Source organism: Cyclopterus lumpus, chromosome 18 (genome assembly GCF_009769545.1).
Source record: "Cyclopterus lumpus isolate fCycLum1 chromosome 18, fCycLum1.pri, whole genome shotgun sequence".
Taxonomy (NCBI): domain Eukaryota; kingdom Metazoa; phylum Chordata; class Actinopteri; order Perciformes; family Cyclopteridae; genus Cyclopterus; species Cyclopterus lumpus.
In genome coordinates, this window is record NC_046983.1 from 43,265 (window position 1) to 71,052 (window position 27,788).

Below are 27,788 nucleotides of genomic sequence, written 5' to 3' on the forward strand. Positions count from 1 at the left end.
AGGATTATCCAGTAGAATGAGAGGGTTACACATACCTGGAGACAACAGTTCTCTAGTACAAGGGGTGGATTAAGATCCTGGATATAGGTGGGTTTTAGCTTAGCTTTTTATAATTTAGGAACTGATGTTTTTAGGCTAGGGTTAGGGTTATCTAAAAACATGGGTTAGCCTAAAAACATCAGTTCATAACTATAGTTATGAACTGATGTTTTTAGGCTGTTAGAGATTTCCACTCTGTTAAATAAATAACACACACATAGTTATGAACTGATATAGCCCATTCTGGTAGCTTTATATTATTGTTTAGTTACATAATAAATTATGTAAAAAGGGGGATTGATAATATACATTCTTATATATTGTCATAATGTTATGCTTTTGTCAGGCTACTCCAGTTCAGAATAACAAATAGAAGTTGAAATTTGTGTCTGGGAATGTCTGCTTCTCGAGAATAGATAGCGCCTTATCACAACACACCCATATGTCAATAGTCTAATCAAAACGTGGACTGGCCTTGCACGGCTCAGTTCTGTGGAAAGAGAGGAGATGGAATTATCCCCCTCCTTGATATATCAGCACCAATTAGAAGTTAGGATGATGCATAGGAACCTGTGACCAAATCTGTAAAGGACAGACTTCCTGGTTAGAGAGAGAGTTGTTGTGACGCCCCTGGCATTGCAATATCAGCGCTTAGACTTTGAGTGTGATCAGAGAAATAAATCTACCAGAACGAGAGAAGTTGTTGGCTGAATTCTTCCAAAGGCTCTTCCCATGCAGACGATTTGGAACCACGCTAACACTGGACACTGTAAAGCAGAATAGACTTTAATTTTAAGACGATCATATGCCTTTCAAGCTGTCTCGGGCCACATAAAATGACGTGACGGGAAGGCCTGCGTGTCTTGAGTTTGACACCGATGATGTAAACCCTGTTAGTTCACTCAGAGTGGAGATGGGAGGGTTAGGTTTGAATAATACCCTAACCCTAATAATAATAATAATAATAAAAATAATGTAATCTAAATGGGGGCTGCACGGTGGCGTAGTGGCTAGCACTGTCACCTCACAGCAAGAGGGCCGCGGGTTCGATTCCCGGTCGGAGCGGTCCTTCTGTGTGGAGTTTGCATGTTCTCCCCGTGGCAGCGTGGGTTCTCTCCGGGCTCTCCGGCTTCCTCCCAAAGTCCAAAGACATGCTGCAGGTTAATTGATCTCTAAATGTCCCATAGGTGTGAATGTGAGAGTGAATGGTTGTATGTCCCTACATGTGCCCTCGATGGACTGGCGGCCTGTCCAGGGTGTCCCCTGCCTTCGCCCTATGTCAGCTGGGATAGGCTCCAGCGCCCCGCGACCCTAATGAGGATAAGCGGTATTGAAGATGGATGGATGGATGGATGGATGGATGGATGTAATCTAAATCTAATCTAATTTATTTGTTAAATGCCAAAAAAGTCATGATATATATTTATTTTTAAGTCACAAAAAAGTAAAAGTACAGTATACTTTATTTTAAGCAAAGTATGTCTAATACCTTTTTTTCGACATTTCTCGACGTGATGGATGAAAAGGACGCACAAAGTATTTTAATTTCTGAGCAGCTTAGGTTTGCCTACATTTCTTAATGTCACATATTTGGCTGTAATATCCTTAACATGATGAAACTATTCACAACGTCCATCAAATGTTTGATCGTGTGGTCAGTTAGAGTTAACTAATGCTTATGCACACCTGTCCCAGGTGAGTCTGCTTCTGCACACCTGTCACAGGTGTGTCTGCTTCTGCACACCTGTCACAGGTGTGTCTGCTTCTGCACACCTGTCACAGGTGTGTCTGCTTCTGCACACCTGTCACAGGTGAGTCTGCTTATGCACACCTGTCACAGGTGTGTCTGCTTCTGCACACCTGTCACAGGTGTGTCTGCTTCTGCACACCTGTCACAGGTGTGTCTGCTTCTGCACACCTGTCACAGGTGAGTCTGCTTATGCACACCTGTCACAGGTGAGTCTGCTTCTGTACACCTGTCACAGGTGTGTCTGCTTCTGCACACCTGTCCCAGGTGTGTCTGCTTCTGCACACCTGTCACAGGTGAGTCTGCTTATGCACACCTGTCACAGGTGAGTCTGCTTCTGTACACCTGTCACAGGTGAGTCTGCTTCTGCACACCTGTCACAGGTGAGTCTGCTTATGCACACCTGTCACAGGTGAGTCTGCTTCTGTACACCTGTCACAGGTGAGTCTGCTTATGCACACCTGTCCCAGGTGAGTCTGCTTATGCACACCTGTCCCAGGTGAGTCTGCTTATGCACACCAGTCCCAGGTGAGTCTGCTCATGCACACCTGTCCCAGGTGAGTCTGCTCATGCACACCTGTCCCAGGTGAGTCTGCTTATGCACACCTGTCCCAGGTGAGTCTGCTTATGCACACCTGTCCCAGGTGAGTCTGCTCATGCACACCGGTCTGCTTCTTATTCTGCACACTTGTAACAGATGAGTCTTGACTGATCCACACATCATTCCAGTTGAGTTTTTATTTTGAAATGACATGATAATCAATGACAGTCAGAGATTAATAAGTGCATCTTCATATTTGTGTCACACGACAGGCACCGCCCCCCCCAGGTGACGCATTGTAAAGTTCAGTTTAAAAACAGTGCTTCAAAACTATATATGTTTGTGGGGACTTAACTTGTGGGCCCTCTGGTTGGCTGAATCCTCAATACATCTTGAACAGGATGTGTGTCATCACTGTTATATGCATTGGCTTAAATATCAATCAATAATATTGATCACATGGAAAACACACACATATTTGTTGCTCAATTCCACATATTCAGTCACTATGGTAACCAGCATGTCGATGATTTCATAGTAACTGATGTGGGCTTAGACAAACATCTGACCTGAGCAGAAGCAAAAACAAACGTTCATTTTAATAACTCTTTTACCTGTCTAGCCCCTGGTCGGTTGACAGCCAATGAAATAGGGGGGGTTATGATGCTATGCTACAGGCTACAGTGCACTCAGCTAACAAAGAACAACAAACAGCTAATTGGTTCAGATTGTGGTTTAAAGACTTTGAGCACTGATCAAACTTGATATGTTGTGTAAGTGGAAGTCAATTGAAACTGAATTCAGATAATTTTAGAGCATATATCACACCGAACCCCTATTTAAAAAAGATTTAAACCTCTGGTGTTCACATAAGACTTGAGTCTTAATCATAATACACCAAAAGATATCAGCCAGCTGCAAAGTGCAAAGGGCACTTTATATGATTTCATATTTGGGCCACTGTAAAGGAAAACAAGTATGATATCTTCACAACGATAGATTTAACAAAATGAGTTAAACAAGAAGATATTACTGTAGAAAAAGCCACGTTATCACAATGCTTTCAAGACATTTTCTGATAATGTAAATATAAATCTGTAAAGGTGTAAAGTCCTCATGTTCACAGTCTCGTTAACTTTGGTCTGATCTCATGACTCCGGCCAGCTCAGAACTCCTGATTGTCATAATCAAAGTATTGATCAGCTATTGGAGGTTTTATTGCTCTCACAGTGACCACAGTGTGCACCGTGCTGGTTTCAATAAAGCTGGCTTCATTCCACTTCTCCCACCAAACAGAAAACAAATAAAAATTACAGCTGCTACTCCATAAGGTTTCTAATGCTACGGTATTAAAGTTCAGTCAGTAGAGCTAACAGGCTACCTCCAACCCGACTGGAAGACATGTACGACATCATTATTGTCTTTTCCCAGCATACCTTTGGCCCTCTCCACCACGGCTCTGACCTGTGACCCTGAGTTTCATGTTGTTATGACAACCAGCCCAACTACATGATGCAAACATCTACATTGTCCTCATCGTCATCCTCACAGTAGTGCAGTAGATATGCAGAGTGATGTATGTAAATGTCTTGTATACATATATATATACATGTATATAAATATATATGTCAGTGCTCATTGGGCATGTGTCTGATGGTGTGTTTGTTTATATATATATATATATATATATATATATATATATATATATATATATATATATATATATATATATATATATACATATATAAATAAATAAATGTATATGTCAGTGCTCATTGGGCATGTGTCTGATGGTGTGGAAGATCCAGTCCATCTTGGTGCTCCAGCCTCCGTGATGAGCGTCGTTCATCTGTTTGGTGAAATACTCCAACGCTTCCTGCTGGCTCTTCTCTGAGAGACAGACAGGTAGACAGACAGTCAAACACATAGAGAAGAAAGTGAGACATATAATGTCTGACTATTATATATTGAGTGATCTCACTGGATCAACTTAGTTTGAATCAACTTTATTTATCTTTCTTTATCGTTTAGCTCGTCTTCATCCTGAAAGACTTTTTTGTCATAGTTTTCTTTACTTATTATTTCTGGGTTGTTCAGTTGTACTGGTCTAAAGCAGGAAGTTCAGTTGTACTGGTTTAAAGCAGGAAGTTCAGTTGTACTGGTTTAAAGCAGGAAGTTCAGTTGTACTGGTTTAAAGCAGGAAGTTCAGTTGTACTGGTTTAAAGCAGGAAGTTCAGTTGTACTGGTTTAAAGCAGGAAGTTCAGTTGTACTGGTTTAAAGCAGGAAGTTCAGTTGTACTGGTTTAAAGCAGGAAGTTCAGTTGTACTGGTTTAAAGCAGGAAGTGGTTTAAAGCAGGAAGTTCAGTTTTAAGTTCAGTTTTACTGGTTTAAAGCAGGAAGTTCAGTTGTACTGGTTTAAAGCAGGAAGTTCAGTTGTACTGGTTTAAAGCAGGAAGTTCAGTTTTACTGGTTTAAAGCAGGAAGTTCAGTTTTAAGTTCAGTTTTACTGGTTTAAAGCAGGAAGTTCAGTTGTACTGGTTTAAAGCAGGAAGTTCAGTTGTACTGGTTTAAAGCAGGAAGTGGTTTAAAGCAGGAAGTTCAGTTTTAAGTTCAGTTTTACTGGTTTAAAGCAGGAAGTTCAGTTGTACTGGTTTAAAGCAGGAAGTTCAGTTGTACTGGTTTAAAGCAGGAAGTTCAGTTTTACTGGTTTAAAGCAGGAAGTTCAGTTTTAAGTTCAGTTGTACTGGTTTAAAGCAGGAAGTTCAGTTTTAAGTTCAGTTGTACTGGTTTAAAGCAGGAAGTTCAGTTTTACTGGTTTAAAGCAGGAAGTTCAGTTGTACTGGTTTAAAGCAGGAAGTTCAGTTTTACTGGTTTAAAGCAGGAAGTTCAGTTTTACTGGTTTAAAGCAGGAAGTTCAGTTGTACTGGTCCTCTTGAGCACGGGTTTATCTCTGCAACCAAAAGGGCTATTTGAATAATTCTGGTGTTATGATAAAAAGATAAACGTGTGACATTTGGCCATATATGTAGATATAAGTATATATGTTACTGGTTAAGAGTAAATGAAGTTGGCACACAGCAAAAAATAAGAAAAGATTAAAATAAAAAGCCCTTTTAGGATGATTATCTCTTTGCAGGTTTAAACCTCTCCCAAATCATATCACAATATGTGAACAGTCTTTCTGCAAAGTTTCTGCATGAACCTAATGCCCCTCCTTTTAATCCTAACAGCCTGTAGGATCTCTCTATATCAACCAAAATGAGATTGACGGTACTGTTAGCCAACCAGAATCAGTTTTCTGTCAAATGCTCGCTACTATTGGCTGATAAAAAAGGTACCCTATGTAAAAGACTGAAATGGGCCGAGAATTTTTTCTCTTAAGTTGAGTTTTACTGGTTTAAGACAGGAATGGATCAACACCAGTAGACCAAGAACACATTTCCGACACAGCAAAGGTATTCAGAGTCCAAAAGTCAGGCAGAAGTCTAATACGCCGTGCCAGAAATCTAGAACTCCAGACAATGTGGTGGAGAGTGAATGGCACTATCTATATATATATATATATATATATATATATATATATATATATACATATATACATATACATATATACATACATTCATATATATATATATATATATATGAATGTATGTATATATATATATATATATACACATACATATATATATATATACATATATACACACACACACACACACACACAAATGGTATAAATACTGAGAGACTGATGAGGGGAGCTGTAGGTAACCAGGTGAAAGGAATGAGATGACTGCAGGAGGAATCTGAAATTACATAATTAGTGATATGAACACAGAGCAGATGTCTTTTATTAATCCTTGACCTCAAATATGTGAAGAAGAATTCACGAGGAGTCTTTTCATAAGGATGACATAATAATGATGTAACGTTATTGACATTGGTCGTAATGAAACTACAATGTTACACAGTACAAATGCAGATGCATCATTCCCCTTGGTGAGTGAAGGAGATGCAGGATCTCCTTCTCACACTAAGTTGATTTACTGTTTAGAGGCCAAGCTTGTTTATTTGTATTTTTTACTGATTCTTCATGTAATAGTTTCCTTTGCTGCTGTGGGACTAATAAAGGATTATCATATCTTATTAGTAATACTTCATTATTGCATTACCATGGTTGGAATAGTTGGGCACCATTATCCCCTTTCCTTTAGTGAAGCATGGTCCAGTGTTTCCTCAGCTCAAGGAGATATGGAAGGAAGCACTGAAGCACCTTTCCTCAACTACTCTGAGATACGTCAGGCCATTTCACTCAGTTAGGAACCAGTTAGGTGGGTCCATCTTCTGTCTTTCAGCCTGTCTCCCTCTCCAACCTGTCTGTCTTACCTAGAGCCAGCGTTTTCCTCAGGTAGGCGATGTCGTCAAAGCTCTGGAGTTCCGGCATGCCGCAGCCCAAAAGGAGGGAGAACAAGTTGATGAAGAGGCTGGCGTGTTGACGGATGGCCAAGTAGGCTTTATAACACATCTCTTGGAACCTGACACACAGACAGGTAAATGGAGAGTGAGACATGTAGGAGGTGAGACAGTAGGACCAGCATTTGATAGGTGATGTGCAGACGAGACCTCTCAAACTCCTTGGTCTTGGTCGACTCCTGGACTCCTTTACTGATGACGATGAGGAAGTCCTGAGTCAGAACGAAGGGAACGCGCTCCCTCTTGTACCCAAACTTCTTCTTCTTGTGATCCAGAAAGTGACCAAAGTCGATGTGAAAGAGCTGGAGGAAGAGGAAGAAGAGGAGGAGGAGAAAGAGGAGGAGTTAGGGTGAGTCTGGATAGTTTCAGGATCCTGGGAGGAGCGGCTCACCTGGCCGTTCTCCTTCACCATGATGTTGGAGTTGTGTCGGTCTCCGATGCCCAGGATGAAGGTGGCTACGCAGTAACCTGCACAGGACCTGGTGAACAGGTCGATGGCCCGGTCATACCTGAGAGACAGACAGGTGACATCTAGTACTGTTCAGATATTATATCACAACCTTAACCCTAACCTGAGAGACAGACAGGTGACATGCCGCCGGCCGACTCCATAGTTCTCCTGGGAGACTTCAACATCAACATGAATGACGTTTGTGATTAGTTTCCTCTATATGGTTCAGCCTTAGAGATCGGGTAAGGAGATGAGTTTCCTCTATAGGACTCAGCCTTACAGATAGGATAAGGAGAAGAGTTTCCTCTGTAGGGCTCAGTCTTAGAGATAGGGTAAGGAGATGAGGTTCCTCCTTAGGGCTCAGCCTTAGAGATAGGGTAAGGAGATGAGTTTCCTCTGTAGGACTCAGCCTTAGAGATAGAGTAAGGAGAAGAGTTTCCTCTGTAGGGCTCAGTCTTAGAGATAGGGTAAGGAGATGAGGTTCCTCCTTAGGGCTCAGCCTTAGAGATAGAGTAAGGAGATGAGTTTCCTCTGTAGGGCTCAGCCTTAGAGATAGGATAAGGAGATGAGTTTCCTCTGTAGGGCTCAGCCTTAGAGATAGGGTAAGGAGATGAGTTTCCTCTGTAGGGCTCAGCCTTAGAGATAGGGTAAGGAGATGAGTTTCCTCTGTAGGACTCAGCCTTAGAGATAGGGTAAGGAGATGAGTTTCCTCTGTAGGGCTCAGCCTTAGAGATAGGATAAGGAGATGAGTTTCCTCTGTAGGGCTCAGCCTTAGAGATAGAGTAAGGATATGAGTTTCCTCTGTAGGGCTCAGCCTTAGAGATAGGGTAAGGAGATGAGTTTCCTCTGTAGGACTCAGCCTTAGAGATAGGGTAAGGAGATGAGTTTCCTCTGTAGGACTCAGCCTTAGAGATAGGGTAAGGAGATGAGTTTCCTCTGTAGGGCTCAGCCTTAGAGATAGGGTAAGGAGATGAGTTTCCTCTGTAGGACTCAGCCTTAGAGATAGGGTAAGGAGATGAGTTTCCTCTGTATGACTCAGCCTTAGAGATAGGGTAAGGAGATGAGTTTTCTCTGTAGGGCTCAGCCTTAGAGATAGGGTAAGGAGATGAGTTTCCTTTGTAGGGCTCAGCCTTAGAGATAGGGTAAGGAGATGAGTTTCCTCCTTAGGGCTCAGCCTTAGAGATAGGGTAAGGAGATGAGTTTCCTTTGTAGGGCTCAGCCTTAGAGATAGGGTAAGGAGATGAGTTTCCTCTGTAGGGCTCAGCCTTAGAGATAGGGTAAGGAGATGAGTTTTCTCTGTAGGGCTCAGCCTTAGAGATAGGGTAAGGAGATGAGGCGCTACTCCTTTGTGTCGAAAGGAGTCAGCTGAGGTGGTTCAGGCATCTTATTAGGATGCCTACTGAGACCCTGGGGAAGACCCGCTGGAGGGATTATATCTCCCAGCTGGCCTTGGAACGACTCGGGATGGCCCAGAATGAGCCGGAATATGTTGCCAGTGAAAGGGAAGCCTAACTTAATCCCTGTGCCTTTAAAAAAATGCCTCTCGACAATGAATTGGAGAAGTTCATTTGTGAATTATTAAGAATGTAACTCTACTGACAAACAGGCCGACAGACAGACAGGTATTCAGACGGACAGGTACTGACGCCTCTCCTCTGTTCTTGTCTTTGATCCAGTGGTGTAGTGTGTTGGAGTTGAACTGCAGCGCCCCCTTCAGGCCTCCTTTACACTGAATCTGCATGATGGTGAAACTGTTCTTCACCACCTCGATGAGACCAACACAGTCGCCGATGGACAGGCAGCCGTACGGCAGCATGCTGACACACACAAACGCTCTGTTAGCCAGGTATTTTATGATGTCACAGCTTTCACTGAAGGGGTCACCGGTTCTCACCGCAGGTCCAGGCCTTGGTTCTGCCAGATATTCTCCATAATCTTAATGATCTGCAAAGTCAGCATGTCCTGACGCAGGTCTGCAACACACACACACACACACACACACACACACACACACACAAATACAGATTACACACTACATTACATACAACCCAGAGTTCTCCTGTTAGCACTGAGCTAGTACCGTCTCCGTTCTTGAAGATGACCTCGTTGTTGGTAAAGAGCAGCTCAGACATAATGTCGGGGTTCTCCCAGTTCAACCACAGGGGGCGCTTTGCCGAAGACATGATCCTGCACTCCTCCAGCCTGAAGACACAAACACACTTCCTTTACTTTACATGATCCTGCACTCCTCCAGCCTGAAGACAAACTTCACTTCACTTTATTTGACTTTACTTCACGTGACCCTGCACTTTTCTTGAAGTTAACTCACCTTACTTGATATTACTTCACTTTTCTTATTTATTTATGCATTTTATTTCACTTAATTGAGATCAATTCACTTTTTTCTTTATGTTCTTAAAATGACTTTACTTTACATTATGTCACTTTTCTTACCTTTACATTGCTTCACTTAACTAGTTCATGAGTTAGTTAGAGTTAGTTATTGAGTGAGTGAATGAATGAGTAAGTTATTGAGTGAGTTAGTTAGTGATAGAAAGATAGTTAGTTTGTGGGTTAGTTAGTTAGTTATTAAGTGAGTGAGTAGACTTGTGAATTAGTTAGTGAGTTGGTTAGTGAGTATCTGTGTTAGTTAGTCAGTAAGTTAGTTGGTATGTGTGTTAGTGAATTAGTTAGTTAGTTGGGTTAATGTTTTTGTTAGTTAGTTAAAGTGTTACCTGAGGTTCCCCAGCTGGTGAACAGGGTTCAGAGGAGACACGAATCCCTGAAGAGCCTCCATGTAATCTGGACGAGACATGTGTTCAACCAGGAACTTCATCTGAGTCTGACAACCAATCACATCACAGCAACACATCAGTGTCAACCAATTACATCACAGCAACTCATCAGTGTCAACCAATTACATCGGAGCAGCACATCAGTGTCAACCAATTACATCGTAGCAACACATCATTATCAGCCAATCGCACCACATCCCATCACCATCATTATGGGCCATCCCTGGAAGCCTCCTGTAGGTGGGTCTGCAGAGGCCAGTCCTTGATCCATTTGAGGGTGCTTGTACAGGAGGTGGTTTGAGAAGCCCATCATTCTTTTTCTGTGATACTAAAGGTCCTTCCTGGGTTGTGCCTTCAGCATCCTGTCCCAGAGGGTTCAGTCCCCTCCTGCCAGTTGTGAGATGTTGTATGGACTTTGTTATAGGGTTAGGGTTGCCCTTCCTTCAGCTGCCCGTAAAGGATTTGTGGCATGTGTCTAACGTGGTAGTGGTGATGCTGTAGATTTTAGCAACATCTGAACATTCTTGATTTAGATAAAATCCCAGAAGCCAGTTAGTTCTGGCAAAAGCCTTGAAGATGCTCTGGAGGTCTACTTTAGAGAGCAACTATCGTCAGTCCTGGACACGAGTGGGACTCCCTCAGTTGAGGTGGACTGGTGCAATGATGCAGCGCTGCTTGACTCCAGTGTCCACTCTGTAAGGGGCCGTCTCAGAGCCGCCATGAGATCTGTGAGAGGACCCACCAAAGGACACTCCAGAGGACCGACCAAAGGACCCACCAGAGGTAACTCCAGAGGACCGACCAAAGGACCCACCAGAGGTAACTCCAGAGGACCGACCAAAGGACCCACCAGAGATCACTCCAGAGTGAAGCAGCTCCTTATAGTAATAAAGATACCTCTCTGTACCTGAAAGCCACCGTAGTTCAGTAACTCACCACTAGATGTCTCTAAGTTTCACACACTCATCCTCGAAAATAGAAGAAACTTTTTTTTGGTCTGTTTTTGTTTTCATACTTTTTGTGTTTCGTCCTTCTTCTCTTGTTTCAGTGTGTCGGTTAAATTAACCAGTTTATCCATGGCCTCCACCTGCAAACACAAACACACACACACACTTCTTGACTGCAGAATCACACTGAACCACTAGGTGGCTATCAAGGTGTTTCAGTGATCACCTTTCTCTTAAGGTATGTCAGTGTTCATCTGTCTGTTCAGGTGTTTCAGTGCTCACATGTCTGTTAAGGTGTGTCAGTGCTCACCTGTCTGTTAAGGTGTTTCAGTGCTCACATGTCTGTTAAGGTGTTTCAGTGCTCACCTGTCTGTTCAGGTGTTTCAGTGCTCACCTGTCTGTTAAGGTATTTCAGTGCACACATGTCTGTTAAGGTGTTTCAGTGTTCATCTGTCTGTTAAGGTGTTTCAGTGCTCACCTGTCTGTTCAGGTGTTTCAGGTACATGCCACAGGCCCTGCAGAAAGCTTCCAGCAGCAAACCAAACCGCCGGGATACCGTCTTGTTGTGCATCTCTGACCTGAGAACAGAGTTTCAGTTAGTTTGACTCTTAGATCTTTAGATCTATGGGGAACGTTTCCTTCATTTCACAGGTTGGGTTCCTCACTTGAGATGCCAGAAGAAGAAGTGTCCTATCCTCTGATTGGTCAGAGCTTTCTTTATCAGGAAACGAGCCAAAGGGTTGTCCAGGTACATCTCATACTTTAACACCTGCAAACACACAATTCAGAGATGGAGTTGGTCCTTGTGCCAAAAGCACACATTCTGCTATGGCACAGGCATGAGCTGCCCTACATTGCCTCTGATTGGCTGGTACTCGCTGCCTCTGATAGGCTGGATTGGGTAGGAGTGAGAGTGGTTTGGTGAAGAATATGAGGGTATGAAGCTCATCAGAGCCAGAGAAGGGTGGGTCTTGTCTTTGACCACAGAACTGCTGAATAACGAATGAAACCTGCACCAGGAGGTGGAACGTACCTGCACCAGGAGGTAAAACATACCTGGACCAGGAGGTGGAACATACCTGGACCAGGAGGTGGAACATACCTGGACCAGGAGGGGAAGCCTACCTGGACCAGGAGATCAAACCTACCTGCACCAGGAGGTGAAACGTTATCAGTGGCCTGAAGTGTGAGCTTGGGTTTAAATAGGATTGTGTACTATTGTTATTATTATTATTATTTGTATTTGTCATCGGGTATAAAATGTGACGGGGGGAGACGCAAGGGTTTTTCGGAGGAGCGCACGGACAAGCGGCGGTCGGCGTTTAGTGGACTCAGGACACCGTGTTATTCGGGTGACTGCTTCGCTGTGGATCCGTACTAAACCGTGTGGAATTACAAGTAGAAGACTGCAGGAATACGGCACCCTGGACCCACCAGCTAAATGGACTGTGGTGAGGTAGCGCGGGGTGAAGGTAGCGCGGGGTGAAGGTAACGTGGCGCCTCACCATGTTTCCGCTGGTCTTGAACTTTGTTTGGTGGCTTTTGGTTGTTTTGTCATGGACTTTCTTTTGGGGACATTAAGAGACTTCGGGACTTCGGGAATTATACTTTGGGAGAGGTTAATTGTTTGTTTGTCACAATTGGCGTCTGCAATTGACTGTTTGGTTTCTTTTATGACTGTTTCACATTTGCTGTTCGTGGTGGTTTCAATCATATTAAGCAGGGACTCAACACTCAATATCAGATCTGCCCATTCCTTTAAAATAGCGTTGTACTTTTCCCCTTAGGTTTGATTAGGAGGGAGAATTGTTACACCTGTACATTAAGGTGATCCAGGAAATGAGGGAGTAAATGCACCTGAACGAGCTGCAGCAGGTACTGGGACAGCTTGTCGTCAGTCAGGCCTTGCACCAGGCAGCGCAGAGCAAACTCTCGGACCATCGGATCAGGAAAGTTACAGTCCAACAACTCCAGAGCAGATTCAGGTTCCATCAGAGGCCACTCCTTCAGCAAACAGTACATCTGAGGAGGAGGAGGATGAAGAGGTGTAGGGGGGGTTAAGGGGGGGGGGGCAGACTGGTAACTGATGCGAAGAACTGAAATAGAGAAGTCATCATGACCCTGATGATGTGTTTCGTACCTGAGATACTTCGTCTCTGGAATTCCATTTAACGGACATAAGCAGCTTAGGAAGAGACTCTGGCATGTTTACACAGTAATGTCTGCAGAGAGAGAGACAGGTAGAGAAGAATGATCTTAAAGTCAGAGAGACAGGTAGAGAAGAACGATATTAAAGTCAGAGAGACAGGTAGAGAAGAACGATAATAAAGTCAGAGAGACAGGTAGAGAAGAACGATATTAAAGTCAGAGAGACAGGTAGAGAAGAACGATAATAAAGTCAGAGAGACAGGTAGAGAAGAACGATCTTAAAGTCAGAGAGACCGGTAGAGAAGAACGATAATAAAGTCAGAGAGACAGGTAGAGAAGAACGATAATAAAGTCAGAGAGACAGGTAGAGAAGAACGATAATAAAGTCAGAGAGACAGGTAGAGAAGAACAATAATAAAGTCAGAGAGACAGGTAGAGAAGAACGATCTTAAAGTCAGAGAGACCGGTAGAGAAGAACGATAATAAAGTCAGAGAGAGAGAGAGAGACAGGTAGAGAAGAACGATAATAAAGTCAGAGAGAGAGAGAGACAGGTAGGGAAGAACGATATTAAAGTCAGAGAGACAGACAGGTAGAGAAGAAGGATATTAAAGTCAGAGAGACAGAAAGCCACGCTCCTCACCTGGGCCTCCACAGGAAGCCACGCCCCTCACATGAGCCTCCACAGGAAGCCACGTCCCTCACCTGTGCCTCCACAGGAAGCCACACTCCTCACCTGTACCTCCACAGGAAGCCACACTCCTCACCTGTGCCTCCACAGGAAGCCACGCCCCTCACCTGTGCCTCCACAGGAAGTCCTTCTCCTGCTCGGAGAGTTCATAGAGAGGATCTCTGGAGGAAAGAGAATGAAGCTGCTCTGCATCAGCTGCTGAAGTTCTGCTGTCACAGGCCAGACGACTGCTCTGAGGAGACAGGTAGAGGGAAGGCGACAGGTGGGAGAGAGAGGGGGGAGTCAAGTAGAGGGCAGGAGACAGGGGGAAGAGAGATGGGGGTGAGACAGGTAAAGGGAAGGAGACAAGGTGAAGAGAGATGGGGGGGACAGGTAGAGGGAAGGAGACAGGGTGAAGAGAGATGGGGGGAGACAGGTAGAGGGAAGGAGACAGGGGGAGACAGGTAGAGGGAAGGAGACAGGGTGAAGAGAGATGGGGGGAGACAGGTAGAGGGAAGGAGACAGGGGGAGACAGGTAGAGGCAAGGAGACAGGGTGAAGAGAGATGGGGGGAGACAGGTAGAGGGAAGGAGACAGGGTGAAGAGAGATGGGGGGAGACAGGTAGAGGCAAGGAGACAGGGGGAGACAGGTAGAGGCAAGGAGACAGGGTGAAGAGAGATGGGGGGAGACAGGGTGAAGAGAGATGGGGGGAGACAGGTAGAGGGAAGGAGACAGGGTGAAGAGAGATGGGGGGAGACAGGTAGAGGCAAGGAGACAGGGTGAAGAGAGATGGGGGGAGACAGGGTGAAGAGAGATGGGGGGAGACAGGTAGAGGCAAGGAGACAGGGTGAAGAGAGATGGGGGGAGACAGGGTGAAGAGAGATGGGGGGAGACAGGTAGAGGCAAGGAGACAGGGTGAAGAGAGATGGGGGAGACAGGTAGAGGGAAGGAGACAGGGTGAAGAGAGATGGGGGGAGACAGGTGGAAGGAGACAGGGTGAAGAGAGATGGGGGGAAACAGGTAGAGGCAAGGAGACAGGGTGAAGAGAGATGGGGGGAGACAGGTAGAGGGAAGGAGACAGGGTGAAGAGAGATGGGGGAGACAGGTAGAGGCAAGGAGACAGGGTGAAGAGAGATGGGGGAGACAGGTAGAGGCAAGGAGACAGGGTGAAGAGAGATGGGGGGAGACAGGTAGAGGGAAGGAGACAGGGGGAGAGAGATGGGGGGAGACAGGTAGAGGGAAGGAGACAGGGTGAAGAGAGATGGGGGGGAGACAGGTAGAGGCAAGGAGACAGGGTGAAGAGAGATGGGGGGAGACAGGTAGATAACTTTGTTTGCTGCTGCTACAAACACATTTCTTCAAATGTATCTATCTATCTATACATTTATATATATATATATATATATATATATATATATATACTTTTTAAAAAAAATACATTTATATATATATATACTTATATATATACTTATATATATATATATATATATATATATACTGTATATACATATACATATACGTATATATATATACATATACGTATATATACTGTACTGTCTACATATATACAGGTATTACCACTCCGTGGCAGTAGTTGTAGCCCAGCTCTCTGCTGATGGTCCAGTTAGCATGCTCTTCTATTTGCTGCTCATCAGGAAACACGACAGTCTGATTAAACCAGGAGAACTCCAGCTCCACACAGGGAGTCTCCTGCGGGGGGGACGATCAATGGGTAAGTTATTCATTGTGATCTACATGCAGAGAGACAGACAGGTAGCCAGACACATTGTTTACCTTGTTGGGATTTGAACCTGCGACACCGATGGGATTGAGGAGGTCCTCGAGGCCGTGAGGGACCGGCCAAAGACTCAGAGCCACTTTACCCGAAACCAGAATGTCAGTGTAGTCGAACAGGTTCACGTTCCCCCAGGCCAGAGGACAGTGCTCCTGAGAGACACAGGTGAGAGGGACAGACAGGTGGATTCAGTCACTCTGTCTTTGGTTCCTTTGTGTGTTTATGAGTGCTTGTCTCCTTCCCATCTCACCTCCTTGGCTCCTTTCCTTCCCTTCACAGAGCAGATCGACAGGCAGAGTCTGGCTGAGCGAGGTAGATCCGCCAGGTAGATGTCATAGGCCAGCCACTCATTCCACCTGGAGACAGACAGGTAGGACATGAGACAGGGGGTGAGACACTGAGCTAAGAGAGACAGGTGGTCATAGGCCAGCCACTCATTCCACATGGAGACAGACAGACAGGTAGGACATGAGACAGGGGGTGAGACACAGAGCTAAGAGAGACAGGTGGTCATAGGCCATAACTTACCTGTGCGTATTTGTGTGTATATATTATCCAGTGTGTATATTCAGTGTGTATCTTCGGTGTGTATATTCAGTGTGTGTATATTCAGTGTGTGTATCTTCGGTGTGTATATTCAGTGTGTGTATATTCAGTGTGTGTATATTCAGTGTGTATATATTCAGTGTGTGTATTCAGTGTGTGTATATATTCAGTGTGTGTATATTCAGTGTGTGTATATATTCAGTGTGTATATTCAGTGTGTATATTCAGTGTGTATATTCAGTGTGTGTATATATTAACTGTGTGTATATTCAGTGTGTGTATATATTCAGTGTGTATATTCAGTGTGTGTGTATATATTAACTGTGTGTATATTCAGTGTGTGTATATATTCAGTGTGTATATTCAGTGTGTGTATATATTAACTGTGTGTATATTCAGTGTGTGTATATTCAGTGTGTGTATTCAGTGTGTATATTCAGTGCGTGTATATATTCAGTGTATATATTCAGTGTGTATATATTCAGTGTGTGTATTCAGTGTGTGTATATATTCAGTGTATATATTCAGTGTGTGTATATATTCAGTGTGTGTATATATTCAGTGTGTATATTCAGTGTGTATATTCAGTGTGTGTATATATTAACTGTGTGTATATTCAGTGTGTGTATATATTCAGTGTGTATATTCAGTGTGTGTATATATTAACTGTGTGTATATTCAGTGTGTGTATATATTCAGTGTGTATATTCAGTGTGTGTATATATTAACTGTGTGTATATTCAGTGTGTGTATATTCAGTGTGTGTATTCAGTGTGTATATTCAGTGCGTGTATATATTCAGTGTATATATTCAGTGTGTATATTCAGTGTGTGTATATATTCAGTGTGTGTATGTATTCAGTGTGTTTATTCAGTGTGTGTATATATTCAGTGTGTGTATATATTCAGTGTGTATATTCAGTGTGTTTATTCAGTGTGTGTATATATTCAGTGTGTGTATATATTCAGTGTGTATATTCAGTGTGTGTATATATTCAGTGTGTGTATATATTCAGTGTGTTTATTCAGTGTGTGTATATATTCAGTGTGTATATTCAGTGTGTGTATATATTCAGTGTGTATATTCAGTGTTCAAGTTTTTCAGACTTCCCCAAACTTGAATGAAACGATCAAACTACAGAGTGAGATAAAAGGCCGAAGGCTTCCACCAATATCGGTGAGGGACATTATTCCCTCTGGGGTCACTCGGTGGGCCCTGTTCCCCCTTTACCCCCCTCTCTTCTCGGAGCAGGACACTCATAGACGTTACAATATTCAGAATGTATATACTTGGTGTTTGTTACCTGGGGTTGGAGCAGGGTACTCTCTGTGTGTTGACGTTGTCACAGAGCGGCTCTCCACCATGATAGATACCTGTCCTCACATAGATCTACAGACCAAGACACACATAGGACATATTTCAAGCTTTACGGGAGTCAAAAGAAGACACAAAACAACCACAAAGAGACACAAAACGACCACAAAGACACACAATCAAACCACAAAGAGACAAAAGAACACAACACAAGGCTCCTCCTATGAATCGCCACCTTAACGTGGTGGAGGAGTTTGAGTGGCTCAGTGATCCTGGGAGCTATGTTGTCCGAGGCATCAGCCCCTGGTAGGGTCTCCCAAGGCAAACAGGTCTCGGGGGAGAGCCCAGACTAAGAGCGGTTCAATAAACCCTGATGATAAGCAGCCCACGGACTGAAGCTACCTTGCCCGGACAAGGGAAACCGGGGCATCCTCCCGGAGCAAGACCCAGGAGGGGAGTTCGTCGGCGAGCGTCTGGTGGCCGGGCTTTCGCCCATGGGGCCCGGTCGGGCTCAGCCCGAAAAAACACCATGGAGCAGCAGTCACCCTGTGGACCCACCACCCGCAGGGAGAATTATCGGGGTCGGGTGCTATGTAGACCGGGCGGCGGGCCAGGCGGGAGACCTGGGCGGGCCGATCGCCGGCGGCATAGACTAGCTCTAGGGACGTGGAACGTCACCTCACTAGCGGGGAAAGAGCCGGAGCTGGTGCAGGAGGCGGAGCGGTACCAGCTAGATATAGTTGGGCTCACCTCCACGCACAGCATGGGCTCTGGAACCAAGCTCCTGGACAAGGGTTGGACTTTGTCCTTTTCTGGAGTTGCCCAGGGTGAGAGGCGCCGGGCGGGAGTGGGGATACTCACGAGCCCCCGGCTGAGCGCAGCTGTGTTGGAGTTTTCCCCGGGGAACGAGAGGGTCGCCTCCCTGCGCCTACGGGTTGCGGGGAGTAAGGCTCTGACTGTTGTTTGTGGTTATGCACCGAACAGCATTTCGGAGTATCCGGCCTTCTTGGAGTCGGTGGGAGGGGTCCTGGAAAGGGCGCCGCCTGCCGACTCCATAGTTCTCCTGGGAGACTTCAACGCTCACGTGGGCAATGACAGAGAAACCTGGCGAGGCGTGATTGGGAGGAACGGCTTGCCCGATCTGAACCCGAATGGTGTTTTGTTGTTGGACTTCTGTGCTAGCCACAGTTTGTCCATAACGAACACCATGTTCGAACATAAGGTGGCTCATAAGTGTACCTGGTACCAGAACACCTTAGGCCGGAGATCAATGATCGACTTTGTAATCCTATCATCTGATCTGCGGCCGTATGTCTTGGACACTCGGGTGAAGAGAGGAGCAGAGCTGTCAACTGATCACCACCTGGTGGTGAGTTGGATCAAATGGCGGGGGACTCGGCTAGAAAGACCTGGCAAGCCCAAACGTGTAGTGAGGGTGAACTGGGAACGTCTGGCAGAGGATCCTGTCCGGGAGGTCTTCAACTCCCACCTCCGGAAGAACTTCTCACAAATCCCGAGGGAGGCTGGGGACATGGAATCCGAGTGGACCTTGTTCAAAGCCTCTATTGTGGACGCGGCTGCTCGGGGCTGTGGCCGGAAGGTCATCGGTGCCTGACGTGGCGGCAACCCGAGAACCCGGTGGTGGACACCGGGGAGGAGGGAAGCCGTCAAACTGAAGAAGGAGGCCTTTCGGGCCTGGCTGGCCCAGGGGTCTCCTGAAGCAGCTGACGGGTACCGGCGGGCAAGAAGGGCTGCAGTGGCGATGGTCGCGGAGGCTAAAACTCGGGCATGGGAGGAGTTCGAGGAGGCCATGGAGAAGGACTTTCGGTTGGCCTCAAGGAAGTTCTGGCAAACCATCCGACGGCTCAGGAAGGGAAAGCAGGGTCTACCCCAGGCTGTTCTCAGCAGGGGGGGGGAACTGCTGACATGGACTGGGGACATCATCGGGCGGTGGAAAGAGCACTTTGAGGAACTCCTAAACCCGGCCAACATGTCCCCCGGAGAGGGGGCAGCGCCGGAAGACTTTGGGGTGGTTTCACCCATATCCCTGGCAGAGGTCGCTAAGGTAGTCAAAAAGCTCCTTGGTGGCAAGGCGCCAGGGGTGGATGAGATCCGCCCTCAGATGCTGAAAGGGCTGGACATTGTTGGGCTGTCTTGGTTGACACGCCTTTTCAGTGTCGCATGGGGGTCGGGAACAGTGCCCATGGACTGGCAGACCGGGGTGGTGGTTCCCATTTTCAAGAAGGGGGACCGGAGAGTGTGCTCGAACTATCGTGGTATCACACTGCTCAGCCTCCCGGGAAAAGCTTATGCCAGGGTGCTGGAGAGGAGGCTCCGACCGCTTGTCGAACCTCAGATTCAAGACGAACAGTGCGGATTCCGTCCCGGTCGTGGAACAGTGGACCAGCTCTTTACCCTCGCAAGATTACTGGAGGGGTCCTGGGAGTTTGCCCAACCAGTTTACATGTGCTTTTGTAGACCTGGAGAAGGCTTTCGACCGGGTCCCTCGGGGGTTTTTGTGGGGGGTGCTGCGGGAGTATGGGGTGCCGGACCCGTTGGCACGGGCCATCCGGTCTCTGTACGCCTGCAGTAGGAGCTGTGTTCGTCTCCTCGGTAGTAAGTCAGACACGTTCCCGGTGGGTGTTGGCCTCCGCCAGGGCTGCCCTTTATCACCGGTCCTGTTCGTGACCTTCATGGACAGGATATCTAGGCGCAGCCAGGGGGCGGAGAGGATCCAGTTCGGGAGTCTCGGGATCGCCTCTCTGCTGTTTGCGGATGATGTGTTCCTGTTTGCCTCCTCGGACCGTGACCTCCAGCATTCACCGGGGCGTTTTGCAGCCGAGTGCGAAGCGGCAGGGATGAGAGTTAGCACTTCCAAATCTGAGGCCATGGTGCTCTGCCGGAAACCGGCGGATTGCTCCCTCCAGGTGGGGGCAAACTGCCTACCCCAAGCAAAGAAGTTCAAGTATCTCGGGGTCTTGTTCACGAGTGAGGGTAAGGTGGAGCGGGAGATCGACAGGCGGATCGGTGCGGCTGCAGCAGTAAAACAGGCGCTGTACCGGTCCGTCTTGGTGAAGAGGGAGCTGAGCCGCAAGGCTCTCCATTTACTGGTCGGTCTACGTTCCAACCCTTACCTATGGTCACGAACTCTGGGTCGTGACCGAAAGAACGAGATCTGGGATACAAGCGGCCGAAATGAGCTTCCTCCGTAGGGTGGCCGGGCTCAGCCTTAGAGATAGGGTAAGGAGCTCGGACATCAGGGGGGAGCTTGGAGTCGAGTCGCTGCTCCTTCGTGTCGAAAGGAGTCAGCTGAGGTGGTTCGGGCATCTAGTCAGGATGCCTCCTGGACGCCTCCCATTAGAGGTTTTCCGGGCACGTCCAACTGGTAGGAGGCCCCGGGGAAGACCGAGGACACGCTGGAGGGATTAAGTGTTGCGGGTGAGAGGGAAGCCTGGGTCGGCCTGCTGAACCTGCTGCCACCGCGACTCGACCCCGGATAAGCGGGTGATAATGGATGGATGGACAACACAAGGATGCAAGAATACAAGAACATAAAACAAGAACACGAGAACACAGAAACATGACAACACAAGAATATGAGAACAGAAGTACATGAGAACACGAGAACAGAAAACACAAGTATAGAAGAACACAAGAACATGGGAACAGAAGAACATGTGAACAGAAGAACACAAGAACACAAAAACATGTGAATATGAGAACACAAGAACACAAGAACAAAAGAACATGTGAACATGAGAATACAAAACACAAGAACATGGGAACAAAATAACATTAGAACACAAGAACACCACAACACAAGTACACAAGAACAGAAGAACACGAGAACATGAGAACACGAGAATATGAGAACACTAGAACACGAGAACACGAGAATATGAGAACACTAGAACACGAGAACACGAGAATATGAGAACACTAGAACACGAGAACACAAGCACACAAGAACAGACCAGATCCAAGACAAAGGAACATGTGGTCACGAACCTTGTCGATGTCCCGGATGTTGACGTTGACGTAAGTGGCACAGAGCAGTCGTACCCTCAGCAGAGTGTTGAAGGCCCACAGAGAGCGAGGAGGAGAACCATCACCTCCTCCTGGACAGGGAGACGGCTGAGGAGTCCGACGACTGAAACACAAACAACAAACATCTTCCACCTCGCTACAGTTCACCTGTAAAAGCTCCTAATTGGCTGTGATAAGTGTCAGAGATACTGATTGGCTGTTGTACCTGTATGATGGTGTGACAAAGCCAGAGGCAGGTAGCTGAGAGTAGAGACTGTCTTTGGAGACCAGCATCAGATGTGGAAGACGACCCACTATGATACAGGACCGGATATACTGCAGAGAGACAGGTCATACTCATAAGCTCCTCCATGAAGGTTTGTGTTTTCAGAGTGAAGTTGTTACCTTGTACTGACTGAGAGGATACTTCTCCAACAGGTACTCATCACAGCCACACACCTGAGGAGACAGGCATATAGGTGAATCAGGCAGACAGACAGATGTACCTTCAGGATGTACTGCCCCTGGTACTCCTGGACAGTCAGACCAACAGACAGACAGACAGACAGGTGTATGTTAAGGATGTATTGCCCCTGGTAATCCTGGACACAGACAGACAGACAGACGTACATTCAGGATGTACTGCCCATGGTACTCCTGGACACAGTCAAACAGACAGACATGTGTAGCTTCAGGGTGTACTTCCCCTGGTACTCCTGGACACAGACAGACAGACAGGCAGACAGACAGACAGACAGGTGTACGTTCAGGATGTATTGCCCCTGGTACTCCTGGACACAGTCAGACAGACAGACAGGCAAACAGACAGACAGACAGGTGTACGTTCAGGATGTATTGCCCCTGGTACTCCTGGACACAGTCAGACCGACAGACAGACAGACAGGTAAACAGATAGACAGACAGGTGTACATTCAGGATATACTGCCCATGGTACTCCTGGACACAGACAGACAGACAGATGTACCTTCAGGATGTACTGCCCCTGGTACTCCTTGACAGTCAGACCAACAGACAGACAGACAGACAGACAGGTGTACGTTAAGGATGTATTGCCCCTGGTAATCCTGGACACAGACAGACAGACAGACATACAGACAGACAGACGTACATTCAGGATATACTGCCCATGGTACTCCTGGACACAGACAGACAGACAGACAGATGTACCTTCAGGATGTACTGCCCCTGGTACTCCTGGACAGTCAGACCAACAGACAGACAGACAGACAGACAGGCAGGCAGACAGACAGACAGGTGTATGTTAAGGATGTATTGCCCCTGGTAATCCTGGACACAGACAGACAGACAGACGTACATTCAGGATGTACTGCCCATGGTACTCCTGGACACAGTCAAACAGACAGACATGTGTACCTTCAGGATGTACTGCCCATGGTACTCCTGGACACAGTCAGACAGACAGACAGACAGACAGGTGTACCTTCAGGATGTACTGCCCCTGGTACTCCTGGACACAGAGGCGTAGCTGTTGAGGTGACAGGTGCATCGACCGGCTTTTCTTCCTGATGGACTCGGCTATCAGCTGCTCAGGTAAACTGTCATGACTCACCTGAAATCACACAATCACTGCTGTTGTTTGTTCTAGATACAATCTTCAGGTAGCAAACAAACCAGCAGCGTGTTCATTTACAGCAACATCTGTGCTGAAAGGACCGAATAATAAGATCCGGTTGTAAACAGTCTGTAATGTGGGTCTCAACCTCCAGCTGATGGAGGATGTCTGTATGTCAGGACAGGAGCACAGCAAAGTACTGCTGTGGACGTATTTGAGTCACCTAAAGGAATCAAAAGTGAAAAAAATTCAGATTTATTGTCTCTTTTCTTTTGCATTTGTAGCACCCTGAAACTTTCAGGGTATGTTTGAGGTACTTGTGTGGACACAACGGTTGTTGGCTATGTTCTGAGCCTCTTCCTTGAGAGGTTCATTGGTCCATAACCATATATAACTCAATAAGATATTAAATTGATAAGCTTGGTTCAATCAGACCTACAGTCTATGAGGAGAAATGTTTTATAGGATCCAGTCAGGGGAACTTACGGTGTGAGGGGAGTGGCCTTTCCAAAATTTCATTTTTGGATGTTGATTACAGCACCACCATGTGGCCAATTGAAATCATCTGTCTTGGCAAGCACTTGCAATCTTTTCCAATTGTGGGCGAAGTTGGATGATCTTTGTCATATGATGACTTCCCGTTGTCAGTAAGTGGTGCTATGACTCCTTATGGGACTAGAAGCTTTATCCAGCATGTGGAGACTGGTTCAGTTTGTACAATGTAACGTCAATTTACAACAGTTCTTGTATCATCGCATCACATGCAACTGTTTTTAGTATAGATTTTCCTTTTTAGATCCCTGAAAGCATGACTTAAATCTCGGCACTATTGGAATATGGCCCACACATGAAACTTGCACTTGAGTGTATTGTAGTTCTTAGGGTCACCACTAGGTGGACTACTGGCTTCAACACGGCAGATTCTCCGCAAAACAAAAGGAATCAAAGAAAAGGTTTTGCCGCGGATGACCAATGGCAGAACCAAATAAACGAAAGATAGCAAGTGTAGAACATTTCAGACACGGTGGGAAAATATTTTTTCAAATATTTTTTCAAAGAAGTCAAGGGGAAGGGTGCCTGTTTGATTTGCAATGAAACTGTTGCCGTAATGAAAGATTATTATGTACAACGACACCTTGAAACCAAGCATCAGACGTACGCGTCTTACACTGGTGCCGAGCAAGAAGACACCGTTTAGCAAACAGCAGCTAGCCTGCTAGCTCAGCAATCGTATTTTTACCGTCCGAACAAAACACAGGAAACATCCACACTAGTGTAGTATTTCTATGTATACACATATAAATAACACACTAGCCAGCTGTGAGGTCGCTCAACTCGTAGTGCGACACGGGAAACCTTTCTCCAGCGGCGACTTCACAAACAGCGCCTCACTAAAGTCGCAGGAATAATGTGCCCAGAAAAGATGCTGACGTTCAACAACTTGAGCACATCCACTAATACAGTTCTGCAGCAGATCGAAGACGTGTCAGCTAACTTAAAGCACCGGGTGTCAGATAAAGCTGTTAAAGTGCTTTTTCGATGTGTGTGAAGAAAGCACAGACACCGCTCAGCTGTTCATTTTTTTTGCGGGGAGTTGACGATAACTTTTGCATTACTGGTGCGTTGGAGATGGAGCAGGGGACCGGCAGAGCAGAGATCTGAACAAAGTATATTGCCAAACGTTACACTCAGTGTGCTCATTCCTTGGTGCTGGGGGGGAAACCCGGGGAGGGTACAGGAGTTGTTACAGTGATGCACCATCATATCTTAAGGAGCTTGTAGTACCATATTGCCCCACTAGAGAGCTGCGCTCACTAAATGCGGGGCTACTTGTGGTTCCTAGAGTCCTACAAAGTAGGATGGGAGCAAGAGCCTTCAGTTATCAAGCTCCTCTTTTATGGAACCAGCTTCCACTTTCAGTCCTGGAGGCAGACACAGTCACCTCATTCAAGAATAGACTTAAGACTTTCCTGTTTAATAGTGCTTATAGATAGGGCTGGATCGTGGTCCATGCCTACTACTCATTATTCATAATTTCTGTCATATTCATTGAATGTGTTGTAACTCTGATAACGCTGTTCATCTGTACACATGACATCTATTGCTTCTGTCCATCCGGGGAGAGGGATCCTCCTCTGTTGCTCTCCTAAAGGTTTGTTCCCTTTTTTTCCCTGTGAAAGTGTTTTTAGTACTTTTGGGGAGTTTTTCCTGATCCGATATGAGGTCAAAGGTCAGGGATGTCGTATGTGTACAGATTGTAAAGCCCTCTAAGGCAAATTCATAATTTGTGATATTGGGCTATATAAAATAAACTGAATTTAATTGAATAGTCTAAATGTACCCATACCCTTGGTTTTCTCCCTGTATACAGGGCTGTGAATGGTTTACCATCCTGACTGAGAAGCAGGCTGCTGTTGAGAATGAGTTGCCAACCCTTTTTGTAACAAAATAAATGAAAACCCATTAATGGAAAGTTGTAATGCAGAATGTTTTTTTCAAATATATATATATATATATATATATATATATATATATATATAGGCATCATTGACCTAATTTGATTCATTTAGTTAACTTTAATAGAGGTGAGGCCATATAACTCACTTCTAGTGAGTGGCCCAGACTTTCGTAAATTGTTTAGTGTATGGCCCTCAGTGAAAAAAGTTAGGACACCCCTGTTCTACATTAACATATGAATCTGTTTCACGTGAGCTGTAATTTGAGAGCACAAATTGAAGTAAATGAATGCTCTCACATGACCAATTCCTATTCAGTAGGAGAGCTTGAAGGAGTCCTGTCAGTTTGCAGCATGAAAGTGACTCAAACCAACAGACTTTACCTTCAGGGTGTATTTCTGTTTAGAGTTGGACGGAGACACGATGACCCAGATGGTCACAATCAACCTCCCTGCAGAGACAGGTAGAGAGAGAGACATCATCTTACTTTCATTTGATCTTTTCTATCCCTACAGATTCACAGAATTCAGAGCATCCTCCAGAAAGTGGCTCATGGATCATTGTAGTCTGTATTTCCAGTGTTCTGTGGCTGTAATTCTATGAGAGTGTGTGCTCTGTTTCTGCAAGGATCTTGGAGCCTCAACCTAAAGTTGTCTCTTTGTGATTGGCCGTATTCATGGGTTCTGCTTGGATAATCTCTGCTCTGCACCCCATAGATGGGGTGAACCTGAGGGTTCACATGTGGGAGGCCTTCTACCATACCATAGATCTCATCAATTTAATCCAGGCTGAGGTCACATTTCTTATTGGAGCATTAAAGAGTCTGTTGATGTTTTGTATTTTCACTTGTTGAGGTGGGGCTGTAATTTAAGCAGGGGGAGTACCTTTGTCTAGCTTTCTGTAGATATGCTGTGGGAGTTGGGAGCTGGATTCCACGTTGGGGGGGTAAACGTAGAGCGCATGGCTGTGGGCCCCTCCCCCCTCTCTCTCTTCCATGGCCTCTCTGCACACGCTCAGTATGGAGCGACGGAAGTCTTGAACCTCCGGGTCCTTCATCATCTCAAACTCACAGACGGGCATCCCGATGGCAAACCCTGAACACAGGGACGATTTTAGTGTAAGGGTGGAAATCTGGGAGATGGAGTTTGGTGAGCGATGAGGTCATATTCGGTGGTGAGGTCATGGGATGAAAAGCAATCGGTGAAAAGATGTTTGATGACAGACTAATGAGGGCCCAGACATTTGTTGCCTTTATGTTGTACATAAGAAACTCTTATGAGTCAAAGTCAGGACAATTTGAAGCTGTACATTAGAAACTCTTATGAAAGATCTCCAGCTGTGCCCCGATTGGCCGTGCTTTGGAACTAATCCGGCTTGGAACCTGTTTCATGTTCCTTTTTACTTGGCCTTGATTGGATGAGTTGGTTCTGAGTTGGCCAACAACCGCTCTCTGGTGAGATGCCGGTGACGGGTGATGACATGTTTGTTGACCAATGGCGGTCGAGACATTTGGCGTTACCTATTTCTCGGTTCAGGATCTTTTCCTCCCGGTTACCCAGTGGCTCGATGACCTTCAGGATTGGGTGAAACAGTCGGAGATCGCAGAGTCGCCTCGTCTCATCGTAAAACTCCTCCCTCTCCGCCTCCTGGGTCACGCCCACAAAGATGTAACTCGACTCCTCCTGGCCAATCATAGAGCAGCGATTATTACAGATGTTACTGCCCGTATAAATAGGAGACGGGGTCCAAGGTCAGACAGGATGTACCTGCAACAGGTGGTACAGCGGGTACTTCCTGGCCTCTGCGAAGAGCTGCTGCTTGATGCTGATGAGAGGAGTTTCTCTGAGACACTCCAGACTCACCATCATCCCTGAAACATCATAACTATTATGATTCACTGATCTTACTATCATCAGAGTAGAACAGAAGAGAACCAGTCGTACCGTTGGGCAGGCAGCAGTCCACCAGGATGCGGGGGGGCATCAGATGGAGCCCCCACAGCTCCCCCGATGAAGGCCGGGGCACCATGGCCACCAATCACAAGAAGCCTCACCTCAGCTCCGGGCTACCTGTACAGACAGACCGACCCATTATCTCTGACCCTGTTTGGGACCTTGTATAGACCAGTTGTGTGGGAATAGAGTTATATTATATTATAATAAATTCTGACTGATCTCTCCCAACCCAAATAAATAAAACATAAAAAGAACACAAAAGTGATCCATTCGGCTCCTTTTAGAGCAGCAGAG

At 46.0% G+C, this 27,788-nt stretch overlaps 1 protein-coding gene across 5 annotated transcripts in view; it reads right to left on the reverse strand.

Annotated features, from left to right (window-relative positions):
* Positions 1 to 2,531: 2,531 nt before the first annotated feature.
* The window catches only part of LOC117747650 (phosphatidylinositol 4,5-bisphosphate 3-kinase catalytic subunit alpha isoform-like), a 28,127-nt gene continuing 2,870 nt past the window's right edge, over positions 2,532 to 27,788 (reverse strand). Inside the window, exons 2-29 of one of the 5 annotated variants that reach the window (XM_034557053.1) lie at positions 27,483 to 27,604; positions 27,306 to 27,409; positions 27,059 to 27,221; positions 26,424 to 26,633; positions 25,923 to 25,990; positions 22,952 to 23,080; positions 22,678 to 22,704; positions 21,895 to 21,948; positions 21,716 to 21,825; positions 21,472 to 21,613; positions 17,453 to 17,538; positions 15,853 to 15,958; positions 15,602 to 15,754; positions 15,386 to 15,517; positions 13,936 to 14,060; positions 13,132 to 13,213; positions 12,849 to 13,013; positions 11,657 to 11,760; positions 11,470 to 11,569; positions 11,060 to 11,131; positions 9,985 to 10,091; positions 9,330 to 9,451; positions 9,144 to 9,222; positions 8,896 to 9,066; positions 7,190 to 7,307; positions 6,949 to 7,100; positions 6,712 to 6,860; positions 2,532 to 4,217 (exon numbers count right to left, since the gene is read on the reverse strand). In XM_034557053.1, the coding sequence (XP_034412944.1) occupies positions 4,093 to 4,217; positions 6,712 to 6,860; positions 6,949 to 7,100; positions 7,190 to 7,307; positions 8,896 to 9,066; positions 9,144 to 9,222; positions 9,330 to 9,451; positions 9,985 to 10,091; positions 11,060 to 11,131; positions 11,470 to 11,569; positions 11,657 to 11,760; positions 12,849 to 13,013; positions 13,132 to 13,213; positions 13,936 to 14,060; positions 15,386 to 15,517; positions 15,602 to 15,754; positions 15,853 to 15,958; positions 17,453 to 17,538; positions 21,472 to 21,613; positions 21,716 to 21,825; positions 21,895 to 21,948; positions 22,678 to 22,704; positions 22,952 to 23,080; positions 25,923 to 25,990; positions 26,424 to 26,633; positions 27,059 to 27,221; positions 27,306 to 27,409; positions 27,483 to 27,567 (3,240 nt within the window). In that variant the 5' untranslated portion in view covers positions 27,568 to 27,604 and the 3' untranslated portion in view covers positions 2,532 to 4,092. The other 4 variants (XM_034557051.1, XM_034557054.1, XM_034557055.1 and 1 more) reach the window with 4 other exon arrangements.